General features: G+C 42.3%; 1 protein-coding gene across 1 annotated transcript in view; it reads right to left on the bottom strand.

Moving 5' to 3' along the window:
- The window catches only part of LOC145394752 (cytochrome P450 2L1-like), a 122,522-nt gene that overhangs the window by 99,914 nt on the left and 8,403 nt on the right, over window positions 1-14,205 (bottom strand). Inside the window, exon 3 of the mRNA XM_080268533.1 lies at window positions 11,489-11,622. Coding sequence (XP_080124659.1) covers window positions 11,489-11,622 — 134 coding nt within the window. The remainder of the gene's footprint in view (window positions 1-11,488; window positions 11,623-14,205) is intronic.

The following is a 14,205-nucleotide window of genomic DNA, read 5'->3' as shown; positions in this document are numbered from 1 at the left end:
CAGTGTGTTTTGTTATGCTAAACAACCGAGTGGTGTTCACACTGCATGAAACAGACAGGATAAAGATAAATACAAGGACCATTGCCCTGTTCACGGAGAGCAGCTACTGAGCCAAACATCTCAGCAGTGTCCGAATGTGGAGCTGTTGCCCTGGCTGAGCATCGGTGTATATTGCAATCCACTAAAGAAAACAGGTGAACCACTGTCGTTGCTGTATAAACATTTAATCAGCGGTTCATGGTGGAGCAGTCATTATGGCCATCTCCTCTCCCCGTCAGTACCCGTCTGAGTGCATGCAGTTGCCGGGAAGAGGGAAGGGGGGACAGTAAACTGGATACTGAGGTTGTGACTAAGATTGTTTAACAGTTACAAGTCCTTCATACCACAATTTACTCTATCACTATAGGGTTAACAGTTATCCGACATAAAGAACATAATAATACAGCTGATAAGGCATCTCTCTGCCCACCTATTAGTCCATTCCAGTATCGCCACGTATGTGCTGGGACCCAGTTCATCCCTCCCTCCCCCAGTAAATCACCGGTGCCGTACAGATATTAACGAGAACCATGGGCTCGAATCACTACTGTTAGCTAATGTTTATTGTAGCAAGAGAAAATTCTTCCCTTCCCCTCCTCTACTTTCGATATTAGTCGTCATCCAGCCTGTTAGTTGCCATTCCCTATGCCAGCAGGTGTGACATCAAACGTTAAACTATAGCTGCTTTGGCACCACGTCACCAGCGTATCATTTATCCATCCCATTCTAGTTTTCTGCTAGAGTCCTCTCTCCCCTACCACATCACGCCTCTCCTGTAGAGCCTCCCCTCCCACCAGCCAGACCAGTATTGCCCCCTCCTCTCTCCTCCTGTCTCCCAGGGGCCCCACCCTGCCTCTTCCTGTGGCCCCACCTAAAAAGGTCTACCAGATTCAGGTTCACGGTCAGGGAGGAGGGGGATCACGGTAATTTTGCGATTATTATGGTAGGTACGGGAATGCAGACTATGATATAATGACTTACATGAGGGCCTTCGGTGAAAGTTATATGGTTCATGATGTTTGTCGAAAGTCATGCTTACGAAACCTGTGTGTTTCATGTGAATTAATTACGAATATGTATGGAGTGAAATTATTTCATTACTATATTCACAAACCTTTCAGTATATTGTCAGGTGGGGCATTGTTTATATGCCACCAATAACTGCGCACAACGGCATTGATCACCGCGTTCGGTTCGTCTTAGCGACCAAACGAAACCTGGTGAAGGTCCATGCCAATGAGTGTTACCAGATGCGGAGAACACTACACCACCTCGCTGGTCGACGGGGTATTTGTTTGATATGTCTGCAACTGTACATCCAAACTCAGTTACACACGATTCACACTGTGGCATGTGTTCCATCCTGCTACAGAATATCACTGTCGTCAATAAGTGTGAAAACCTAGTATTCACGTTAATAAAAGCAAACTTGAGGGAAAACACTCTGTGGCAATGGCGAACATCCTGTACTCAGGTTAAACTGAGTGAAAGTGTGCTACATTTCATTTCAAACTAATCTTTATGTACCGTGGTGTGTGATACACGGTGTAGGTGTGACGGTTGTGGTGACTTGTTTCTCCATGTAAAATGGTGTAATACAAATTAATAATAATATGAAGGTAACAAGGGCAGAGGCAGAAGTGTGTGGTAGAGACGATCAGCTGACCTGCACGACAAAACTACTACACCTATTGCTGAACCTGCACAGCAAAACTGCTCCCCCCACCAACTGTACCTGTGAAATCAATCAGGGTGGAGCACCAATAGGGTTGATGTGACAAACAATTTGTATTAAATTGCAATTACCTTCCGCCTAGTAGTCAGTGGATTTGCTACGAAAGGTATTATTGTGGCCAGGAGTTCTTAGCGACTCTCGTCCAGCCAACCCGTGTATGTGGCAACGTCGCATTTACGAGCACAGACGTTGCCTTCGATGCATTTCTGCCGAAAAATATTCCTTCAGCTTTCGGCTTGTACTAGTGGATAAAGCAATAGTAATATTTACTCTGAAGGTTTGACTTTGATAACAGGAATATATCACCTTGATTATTTAATAACTTGTTTCTCGTATAGAGTCAAGCAAGTGACATATGTATATTTGGCTGCAATCCATTATTTCCTGTAGGTTTGAACCAGCGAACACAGAGTGAACAAGTTCGATGCATTCATTTGTTGCCAGGAGAGAGAGAGAGAGAGAGAGAGAGAGAGAGAGAGAGAGAGAGAGAGAGAGAGAGAGAGAGTAGTGGGTGCCTGTGAATTTTCGAGGAATGAGGCGGAGAAATGAGGTGCTCAACACAGTTACACAGGGATTTTTCCTTTCGTTTCGGTTGGCTTTCTATGCCTAAATGACCAAATGAATGTAAATTATGAAATATTATAACTGGATGACGAAGTGGTAGTAGGATCAGGCTAATGGTTGTTTGGTCCAAGGCGTGCAGTGGTAAGCCTAATTCCAGGCAACGGTTGCTGTTAAAAGTTGGATATTTTAAGTCCTATTTATTTTAAATAGCTCTATGTATGTATACAGTACGTAATGCCCCTATGGACCTATTTTCACCCCATGAATATTTTTATCAATGGACATTTTCACCACTCGGAGCACAATCCCCCATGGACCCATTTTCCTTAATGACTTTTTTAAAGACGCCTACTTTTCTACGTAAACCTATTTTCCCAGGAACTAATTTTCCCCACTGATGTATTTTCTCCCCATGGACCAAATTTTCCGTCGACCTTGAATCTCTCCATGGATGCAGGTTTCTTACATGGACGTATACCCATGGACATATTTTTCACAGTGAACATATTTTCCTCATAAACCTATTATCTGACGTGGTTATGTCACCGACTGATGCGTGCATTTGAAACACAGACTCTTAACCAACAGACGTATTGCATTGTGGACCTGTTGTAACCCACTGGATCTATATACCTACTTCAGCATGATTCCAGAATAATATCCCCTGCGGACCGATTTTCACCACACTGATCTATTCCCAACTCGGACATATTTACTCAAATGACGTAATCCCAGAGGCCTGTTTTCGCACAGTCTCTCCACCCACCTACACACCCATCCAACAACGCACATACCCACAACCTTACTCAAATCAGTATGTTTCAAGATTAGGACGACATAAACCAGTCTTTTGCCTTGTCCTACAAGTAGCTCCACCACCCACCCCACTTAATGCACGAACCCCACTCCACCCCACTTAACCAGCCCAACAACCCTTTCCCTCCCTCTCGCCCACCCACTCCACCTAATCCGTCTGTGAAACCACCAGCCTACACTAACCAATCCACTCACCCAGTCAGTCACCAACCTATCAACCCGCATACCATGCCCCACAAGTCGGATGACTCGCAATTCAACACACACACACACACACACACACACACACACACACACACACACACACACACACAGAGGCGGGGTGGATTTCCATACACGAAAGATGAGTCTCCCCGCTTAACTCAGTCTATCGGTAGATAATAGTATTATTTACAGGGAGTTTGCCAGGCCGATAAAGGGGTAGAAGATATAGGCTTCATTCCGGATAAATACACATGATTTTATGCGGTGGCTGAATCGGTAGAGAGGCGGCTTGCAGTCCTAATGGACCTAGGATCGAATCCCGGCTGGGGCAGGGAACAGTTTAAGGATTTGAATTTCATAAAAAGCAGACTTTCCTGATCTACCAGATGACCCGCCGACATGTCGTAAAAGTACCCCCGCTCATACCAGTACACCAGTCCTGTATGAGACAGACCTAGCATGTATTCAATATGGACGGTGGGTGTTAGCGCCGAAGTGGTGACATGTGGAGGTGTAGGAGGACTACTGGGCCTTGGGATAGGCCACTGCCCCCAAGAAATAGGCCCTGAGCCTTTGCCCAGAGTCGGACACGTAAAAAAAAATAATAATAAATAAAATAACGTGCTCGAGCTAAACAGGGAATTTTTCCTTTGGCTGATGACGAAGGAGTTTATTTATCCCAGGAAAACGTCTCGTCGGACAAAATGAAAGATGGGTTTTATTTGGGTAACGCCAGTTGACTTAGTCAAATTATTAGCCAGGCTGCGTAACCTGTGTTAAATGCCTTATGTTCGCATTTTTATTTCTCTCTGGTGGTTGGCACCTGGAGATTTTTGGCAGATTCATGAGTATTTTTCACATTAACCTGATATCCCTCTCTGGACAGAGAGGCAGATTACTTTCTTAACCCATTAGTGCCCAGTGTCCTCAATATAGGACGGAACTGAACATTTTCAAAATTTAATAAAGAAGAGAACCCTGGGGAAGGGACCTATGAGTCTCACAACTATGAGCCGATAGGCAGAGGGCGGTACGCCTAGCACCCTTCCAGCAAAATCCCTCGCACGGGGACCCCGGGAGCCCATGGGTTAAGCACAGCTTTTTGTTAAATCAACAGCATTTGTCTCCTAATTCATTATTCCTCTGATAGCAATCCTTTAAAAAAAAAAAAAAAAAATCTATCACAGAGCAAGGCAAGTTCTAGTGACTGATGGAAGAAATATTCACACTGTGGCCTGTTATCAATGGAGCACAGGAATCCAGGGTTTCTCATCCCTTGCACTTCCTTGCGCCAATCTGCCTCAACCTCATTTCTCGAAAATTCACAGGCGCCCACCATACTCTCTCTCTCTCTCTCTCTCTCTCTCTCTCTCTCTCTCTCTCTCTCTCTCTCTCTCTCGGTAACAAATGAATGATTCGAACTTGTTCACTCTTTATGTTCGCTGATTCAGATCTACAGTACAAGAAGTCGCGGAGTGAAATCAAAGATACATATTTAAGTCACTTGCTTGGTATTGTATGAGAAAAAAAATAGTTACAAAATAATAAATGAAGTATATTCGTGTTATCAGAGTCAAACCTTCAGAGAAAATATTACTATTGTTTCATCCATTAGTACAAGCCCAAAGCTGAAGGGATATTCTTCGACAGATATGCATAGAGGGCAACTTCTTTGCTCGTAAATGCGACGCTGCTACATACACGGGTTGGCTGGACGAGGGTAGCTAACAACTCCTGGCCGCAATAGTACACCCTAGCTGAAAAATTTGGGTGACAGCCAAAGCTTCATACATTTAAGGTCGCTATCAATTTCTTATTAGATAGATTATTAACCAGGAAACGTGCTAGTCCTTGGATTGCCCAAATTGCTAAAGACTCCTGTAGTGTACTGGTGAAACCTATATCTCTATTAACCGGAGAACAAAGTGTTCCATGGTTAACACACAGACACAGTGTGAATATATGAGGTGAGGTCCAAATCCATGCCTAGTGCTTTCAAGGAAGACAGCAGTCAATCAGGCACCAGCTCCTTCTCTCGTCTGCGAGACCATGCTTCACTTCAACTGAAACATCGCCTGCAGCATCAACACCTGGTTCATTAAAAAGATCCCAACAGGTGCTAATTAACTAACAGGGCCCGCAGTGACCCACAGCCCATCACAGGTCGAAAGTAAGAGTTGTGACCTTTAACTCAGGGCTCTGTGCATATGCTCCTAGTCTAAGTACTGTCTGGCAGTATTTGTTCCTATGCACTGGGACATCCTAAGTGCATTCTTACCCTTATAACTCTACACTTACAACTAATATTAGTAAGCTGAGAATCCCTATGCATACTCGGGCAGTTCACATTTTAAAACACATCGTGGTTGTGAACACTTATGTAAATAGCATGTTTTCTCTGGGAATCCTCAGAAAGGCCCACAGTTCTAGAGGCATCATAAGGTAATTCAGACAGAGCCTCGGAATGCCTCTGCGGGATTCTTGAACTTTCCTCTAAACGTGCAGTATATACTCGTATGAATAATGTGTCCTGCTGGACCAACGAGCAAGACGTCAGGTCTCACTGGTATACTATTAACTGGGAATGAAGCTAGTACCTGGATTGCCTAAATCACAGAGGACGCCTGTCTTAGAGAACCCATCGTACAACAGTTGCCCATGTTTGTCGTCAGTTAGCAGGCGAAACATCAGGTCTGCGCCTACATTGTCACTGCCCTCTCTTTCAAATGGCTCAGAGATTATGGGCATGGATTCCAATGGTGCAAGATTGATGTGTCCTTGACAGTGTTACAGTGAAATACATCAAAAGAATGCACAAGTTTTTTCATGTCCCATTCCTGGCCAGAAAAAGTCAACATAGATACGGTCAAGGGTTTTCTTTTTGTCCATGTGACCTCCCATCACTGATAAATGACCCAGTTTGGTCACTGGTCAGCTGTAATTTGTGGGAACGACAAACTGGAGTCGAACCTCGTCCTGGGGTGTTTGTGACTCATGGTACAGCCGTCCTTGTTTATAAAGGAACCTGGCTTGACGTCCCTGTGAATGCGTAATCACATTATCGTCTAGTATCTTATGAACTATGGCAAGTGTCAGGTCAGGCTGTTACTCTTGGACAACAGCTAAACTAAGATTATGGTGCAAGTGTGCTTGGCACCACTAACATTCCCTAAAATTTTTGCAAAGGTTCTGGCATAACAATTGCATTGGTTGAGTCAGTATGAAATAGAGATGCTACCTGGATGTGTGCCTCAGGAAACAGTCTCACTGATCTGGGGATCATTAAGCCCCATAGCATTGGCCTCCTGTTTGAACAGGTTAGGAGCCATGGTGCTATCTCGCTGGGACAGAGTGAGCTAAAATTAATGTTATATACCTATAACTAGGTCAGACAGAGGTTCTGGCATAACAACTGCCACTGGTGAACCTTTATTGAAAGGAAATGCTAACAGAATAACAGAATACATGTGGGAAACAATCTCACTTTCCTGGGGATCATTAAACCCCATACCCTTGATTTCCTGTATGAACAGGTTAGGAGCCATGGTACTAACTCAATCTGAGTGAATTAAACCTAATGTTTCTTATTGTTATATCAGAGGTCCTGACGTAAAAACTGCCACTCCTGAACCTGTATAAAGTGGAGATGCTGCCCGAATACACGCCGGAAACAATCTCACTTTCCTGGGGATCATTAAACCCCACACCCTTGGCTTCCTGTATAAACAGGTTGGGAGCCATAGGACTAGCTCATTCTGATTGAACTAAAACTAATGTTTGAACTGTGCAGCTTTGCAGTCGAATGTTAATTATTCTAATTTAAGAATATAGGCACAGGCTGATGGTGACCAGTTAAATCTACATAAAACTGGTAAACAAGAAAAAGAAATCCACCAACTAACTGGGGAGAGACTCACAAAAATCAACGTGTTGAGTGCCAGGTTTCCCAGGGGCGAAAAAATTGTCTGGCATTAGCAAGAGTAAAATACTAAAATCGGGTTAAGTTCTCAGTGGGTTAATGAAGCAGGAAAAGGCCTGCTAAACTAACAGTAAACACAGTAAGCTAGTGCCTATAAACTATAGTTACTATAACTATTAACTAGCTGTGAATGAGTGAGTTTATTATTTCATAATAACTTTAATGCTAGAGCTAGGAGTTAATATCCTGGAATAAGATCGTACTAGGAGTTATTATCCTGGCAAGGTCACCAATTGTCATGGAGGGAGGTTAACATACTGGGGTAAATAACCAGTTTAATGGAATAAATAACTTAATAATCACAACTCTGTTGCTGGGAGGAAAAGAATATACTGAATATTATTTCTCCTACTTGTGGGAAAAAAATCACCACTTATCAAAAGGGAATCGACTTATGAAACCAAGTAGTAAGTTTTCACCTTATGCCAGCTTACTTTGCTGATTTTCTAAAGACAAGAATTTGGTAAACTTTCTCAACAGTACACAGGGGAATCTAATCACTCAAAAATGCTGAGCTGTTGATACTGTTGGCCTCTGAGAAAGTGCCATCCTTGCCCATTGACAGTCACTAATAATAATAATAATGATGATAATAATAAAAATAATAATAATAATAATAATAGTAATAATAATGATAATAATAATAATAAAATAATAATAATAATAAACGGGTTCTTACTGATGCAAAACCCCTGGCTGGCACAAAGGATTTGTTATGAACCAATACAACAGAACTGGCTTAACTACCGGTCATGATTAATATAAGAAATGTGTGGAAACTGGGAGTAAGCAAATTAAGTAAGAATAATGTGGAGAAATCAAACATGATTATTACATTTAATTGAGTTCAAAGAGAAGAACTGTAAATATATTAATTACAACAAAATAAATTTTCGTTCCAAGGGAGCTTCAGCAAGTAATTTCAGAATCTCTGGCAAAGTAAATTCATTCAATCAGTCATAAAAAGATAATGCTCTTAATCTACCGCATCCCGTTGATGTACATATGCGCCTGAACGTTATGTCACTGTGACTCCAGTTGACGTTTATAAACACGCTGTAATTGCAAGGTCCATCATTTGCACATTTTTCAAATTTTGCACGTAATTTTTGGAACACATACGCTGGACACCTTCCTCTATCCAAGGCCAGGCGGGAACAAAGCCTTATCTCACGTGACCTCCCCCCTCCCCCGCACACCATTGTCTCAGCAACTCACCTGTTACCAGTGACGTGGCCAGTAAAGACATGTCGTACCACGGTACGAAATTCAAGGCAAGAGTGATTCTCCAATTGATGACAATGTGGAGGACAAAATTTACTTGGTGTTAGAGGAAGAAATGATCAGAAATGATGAGCATGTAATGTCGCCAAAGTGTGTTATGTTGATGCGTTTGTTGAGTGAAATACTGTTTATATTGCTTATATTACTGTGTGAAAACCAATATACTCCTGTACTACACATAAATTAGTACCAAATAAATAAATATCTACCTATTCTGAGTGGTTTGGAATACTTACCCCTCCTATAGAAAACGTCATCTATGGAGCTGGGCTCGATAGAACACAATGTCAGGTGAGGATATGGTCACCTGTACTGGCATTTTTAAGCTCAGGTGAGCAATTTCTCTCTGAATTTTTTATGTTTCTCATAAAAAGCAGAGGTTTTTGTCCCCCCAAAAAAGAAAATCTGCCAGAACTGAGGGAGGCCATTGGTGAATAATCTGCTGGGATGTGGTGGGTTAAACATTGACAACAGAAAAAGGTACTGTTAATAATTTGTGATGAGGAGTCACAGGGCTGTAGACTCGAGTTGCCGCTAAGACACCGCAAAACGAGGAGGGTAATCTTCAACGATCATCATGCCTGCTCTTCCATTGCAACGTCCACATTCCCTTGGCTGGCAACGGAGAAATGGGTGATCTCCTGGAATGACAGATGATCTACAGGTCAAGACATGCACTATTCATCTCTATCTCAGCTGTCCATCACTAAATTCTAACTACGGTGAGTGGAGAGGCATGGCATCACCGAGCTAAAGCCCACAGCTCTGGAGTAGTTAAAATCTCGGGAATCCTCGCTGTAGTGCACATCTATCCTTAACAAAAGTCCCTTCTGACTAGAACAATCTGTTTCATGCCTGGTACCACAGAAGCATGTTCACTGGAAGTGAGCGTGGCCTGACTTCGATGGTTAATACGCGTGGGGCAAATGATATACACGCATGATAAATTCACTCAGTGAAGCACAAATGTCGTGCATAAGAACAGTCACTTATGGAGCAGTGATGAATGTTCTGGTAACCACCCCAATCAGAGGGCATACAAGAAAGGTTAAACTGAGTGAAACACACTGGGTCTTTCACTAGACCTTGTGGCTTCCCATAATAATACAGTGTCACGAATAGGAGCAATAACATAATGTCGCAAATTCGTGACATGGAGAAGAGTATGAGGCTGGAAGCAGGGCAGTGAAATGGCGGGGGACAGGGCAACATGAAGTCGATTTGTTTGTGGCTAACCCTTATGGAATTAAGGCATTTGGCAACCGATGGATATATAGATTATTCATTACATGTTCCAACTTTCAAAAATTTTGAAGAATATTATGAAAATTTTACTTTCATTAAGAAACACAGAAATATAAAACACACAAGGACACATGGTGAACTGGGTACATGCGTCGTGTCCTGGGCAACATATGTACAAAATTCAACATTTGTAACTTGTGCATATGGCAGAAATCCAAAAAATAAGTTGGGGTCTTTCAAGACCCAACATGGCATTCAGGGTTAAGTTTTTTTCACCTGGCATACCAAGGGTTAAGGAGAGATGGCTGCCTGCCTGACAGTGTCAAGGTTCAGATCCAAGTGCAGGAAACTGGCGCCACTCATCTCAGGTGTCCATCCACCCTTCGTGAGTTGGCAAGTAAAATGAACCTGGGGTATCATTTAGGGAAGGTAACACATAGGGGACATGTAGGGGAGATAGGAGGTTAACACATAGGGGAGATAGGAAGGTAACATATAGGCAGGTAGGAGGATAACATGTTAGTGTGGTAATTGCAAAACCTTGATGAGATGGCCTTGTATAATAGAGATATGAGTAGAAAAGCAGCCACAGTTTCAAAGGCCTAAGTAACGGAGATAAGCACTGTGGCTATGCGTCTCATCACGTGTATTCATCACTTTTACCTTGTCATTTTTAGAAAAAGTAACAGTCATGATGATAGATCCTTAATACAAACTGTCCATCCATCCATCCATTATTTTAAAAATTAAGTCATGACGAAAGATGTGCCATGAAGTCTCTTAATTACCTGGAATCCGGACCCTTACCCAGACTCTCTAAGAAGATCTGGAAAGAAGAGAGATCTGGGTTTCCTTGTATGGCGGAGTTGGAAGAGGATTTGACACATTTGACACATTCAGATGCCTGGGACTCATTCTGATCCTTATTTACTCTCTGGATGTTAACAGAAATATGAAAACATGTTACCATACTCGCCCAATAATTCACGAAGAAAGAAAATACCTGGAATGAGTAAAAAATAGATCTTTCCATCAAAGCAGGGTTGATGGAGCTAACAGAAACTTTGCTTGAAATTGTACAGGATGGTTCACATATAACGCAACCCAATATTTGTGTGTTGCAGAGACGGCTTAGTCAGCATTACCAGTATTCACCCTGCATCATCTTGTACTTACCAAACCACCGGTCATGCTTTATAGTGTCTTTTATTTATTTATTATTTATTTCTTTATCTGTTTGATTTCATTACATAGATGACTAAATTTTCCAGAAAACAACTACCCTCTTTTTTCCCCCAACTTGGACTAAAATCATCACCTTTCCATTTTTAATCCTGAGTTGTAACAGATTAACACAAGACTATGATGCTAGTCATGAAGAAGTCCTTCTGCGAAAGGATTTAGAGCCATAATATTCTCTTATTCTGCCTCTGAACTATATGAACTAAGGTAGTCAATGTAAATAATATATCCCAGTTAACTTAAAAGAATGTAAAAGAACATCATGAGCCGTCCCTGCACCACACAAGATTGAAGAGTGCAATACACAGACCACCTGTACCTGTTATGAAAAAGGACATCGCTATAAAAAAGGAAGATGAAGGCTTGGTATCTCTTGTTACCTATATTATCAAACAAGGAAAAGATCTTGAATGAGAGGAAATCTGGCCGTCCCTGTAAGGCGGGGTTGCAGAAGGCTGCCTTGATGAGCTGATAGTCTGACACCACCACCACTACCCTGCTGCCCAGCCGTACTCTGAAACACAAAGGTATGTACTATTTAACCCAACCAAACCAAACTTAATCCATACTATGCTAGCAACATAAATCTACAACCCCTTGAAAAACGCTGGTGACATAGATGAACATCCTGTTGCAGTGAAAGTCACTGCAAGAAACCGAAGGAAAATGGAAGGCAATATCGTATCTCGTTAACTTCAGACATTTCTCCGCTATGCTTACAACACTGACTTACGAACACGGGAGGCAAGTGAGTCTTCATAGCCTCACAGCTGCTCTGCTCTTTCTGTAACCTTAAAGATTTCAGTGGTCGGGTGGCACTAACCATTTTTTTTTTAATGTGAGGAAAAAGGAAACAAGGCTGCTGACCTGGAAAATTGTTCCTTCCAAGAGAAAAACAAAACACCAGATAGCGTAAAATTCAAGATCTGATCATATCGAGATGCCTGGACACAACACGTTTGAAAGACTGGAGATCATAGGAAGCAGGAAAAACAGAGGGAGACAGTTCCAGAGTTTACCTGTTGCATGAATGAAGGACTGGGAGTAACGGTTAACTCTTGCATTAGAGAGTTGGACAGAAAGGGGATGAGAGTTTGCTGCTAGACGGGTGCTACGTGCCCATCGTAGAGGTGGAGGAATGAATGCAGACAGTTCAGAGAAGTAGTGACCATTGAAGTAGCGATAGAAAAAAGATAATGATGCAATAGTGCGGCGAAGAGATAGAGGTTGAAGGAAGTCAGTAAGAGGAGGAGAGTTAATGAGACAAAAGCCTTTGACTCCACCCTATTGAGAAGATCTGTATGTAGGAAGCCTCCCCACATATAAGAGTTGTACTCCATGCAGGGGCGGATAAAACCCCTGCATAGAGTCAAAAATTGTGTAGGAGTAAAGAAGGAATGGAATCGGCTTAGCACACCTAATCTCTTGGAAGCAGGTTTTACAAGAGGTGAAATATGATCTTTCCAAGACAAGTCCCGAGTAAATGAAACCCCAAGTATGTTCAAGGATGATGCAGGATTAAGCTGAATATTATTAAACATTAGTGGGTATACCTGTGAAAGATTCTGTCGAGTTGATAGGTGTAAAAACTGAGTCTTTGATGCATTAAAAACAACCAGATTATTTTTACCCCAGTCAGAGATACGAGCCAAGTCAGACTCAATTCGACCTTCTTTCTGGCTTTGGTGATTACTTCTGTCTTATCTTGATGTATTAAGCCCATTTACCCACAAAAATAGTCCAAATCGGTTCACAAGCTCACAGACGCTCTGCTGTCTCAGCTGCCTCAAAGATCTCAGAGTTAGAGTGCCACCAACCTGACTCGATTCAACAAACTTTCTGGCTTTGATAATTACTTTTTTTTAGTGCCAGAGATCAGGTATTGATGCATTCAGCCCATTTGTCCAGAATATACAAAATCAGTTCACAAGCTCACAGTTCCTCGCGCTCTCAGTAACCTCGGAGATTTCAGAGGTAGAGTGGTACCAACCTGACTCGATTCAACCAACTTTCTGGCTTTAGTGATTACTTTTATGAGTGCCAGGGATCTTCTATTGACGTACTAAGCCCATTTAGTGAGAAAAAAACAAAACAAAAGCGGCCAACACATAGGGGTATCATTTTTTTTTTTTTTTCAGCACCGAACCTAATCGAACCTAACCTAGCATACGTTACCCTATCCTAGTCTAATCTAAAATAACTGAACCCAACCTAACCTATCTACAACCATCCTGCTGACCAGCAATAATCTGTAACACCAGCAGAACCAGTATTTGTTACCCGAACTGAACAGAACAGAACCTACCGTAACCTGTACTGACCTAAACTAACCAAACACAACTGGCTTAAACTAGCCTATCCACAACCACTGCCATGCTCCCCAACCGCAGTGCGAAACATCAAAGGAACCGGGATCTGTTACCCCAAAATAGAACCAAACCTAGTTTAACCTAACTTAATCTAACCATACATAACCTCCCTATCCACTACCAACAGTAAGAACCTTTGTCAGTGCAGTACAAGCGAGTCCATTCAAATCTGTAAGCAATGAATTTTCGCCTTATACCCTGAGGATGCCTACAGTATATTGATGGCTAACTGCCTACCAAGTTTTATGCCTTCAGGACAATCTGTCTGGCATGTGGCCCTCTGTTAAGATTTGTTGGGCTGGGCCAGGTTGGGCCACTCATACTGTACGTGAGATAATGCCACTACTTGACGAGAGACTCCCAAGGACTTTGCCCTCGCTCCTAAACACCTTGCTTCACAACTGCAGTGTGAAATATTAATGGTTCCATCATTTGATAACCCAACTGAACAGACACTGAAGCAAACCTACTATGGTCTGAACTAACTTTTCCTATCTTTACCTAATGAAAAGAGAAACCTGTATTGTACACAGGAAAAATCATCCAATATATAACCATTATGCCGGGAATCGAACCCGGGACTCACCTGAGAGTCCTGCATTCAATTCCCGGCATATTGGTAATATATTGGATGTCTTTACCTGACTTATTTGGACCTAACAACCTAGCCAAACCTATCCACAACCACTATCCTGCTGCCCAGCCCCATTCCGAAGTAGCAGCGCATC

This window comes from Coenobita brevimanus, chromosome 28 (assembly GCF_032717465.1).
Source record: "Coenobita brevimanus isolate Jiangsu-jjx chromosome 28, ASM3271746v2, whole genome shotgun sequence".
Classification (NCBI taxonomy): domain Eukaryota; kingdom Metazoa; phylum Arthropoda; class Malacostraca; order Decapoda; family Coenobitidae; genus Coenobita; species Coenobita brevimanus.
Note: the sequence above shows the minus strand (reverse complement) of the source record. Positions and strands in the feature narration are given on the sequence as shown.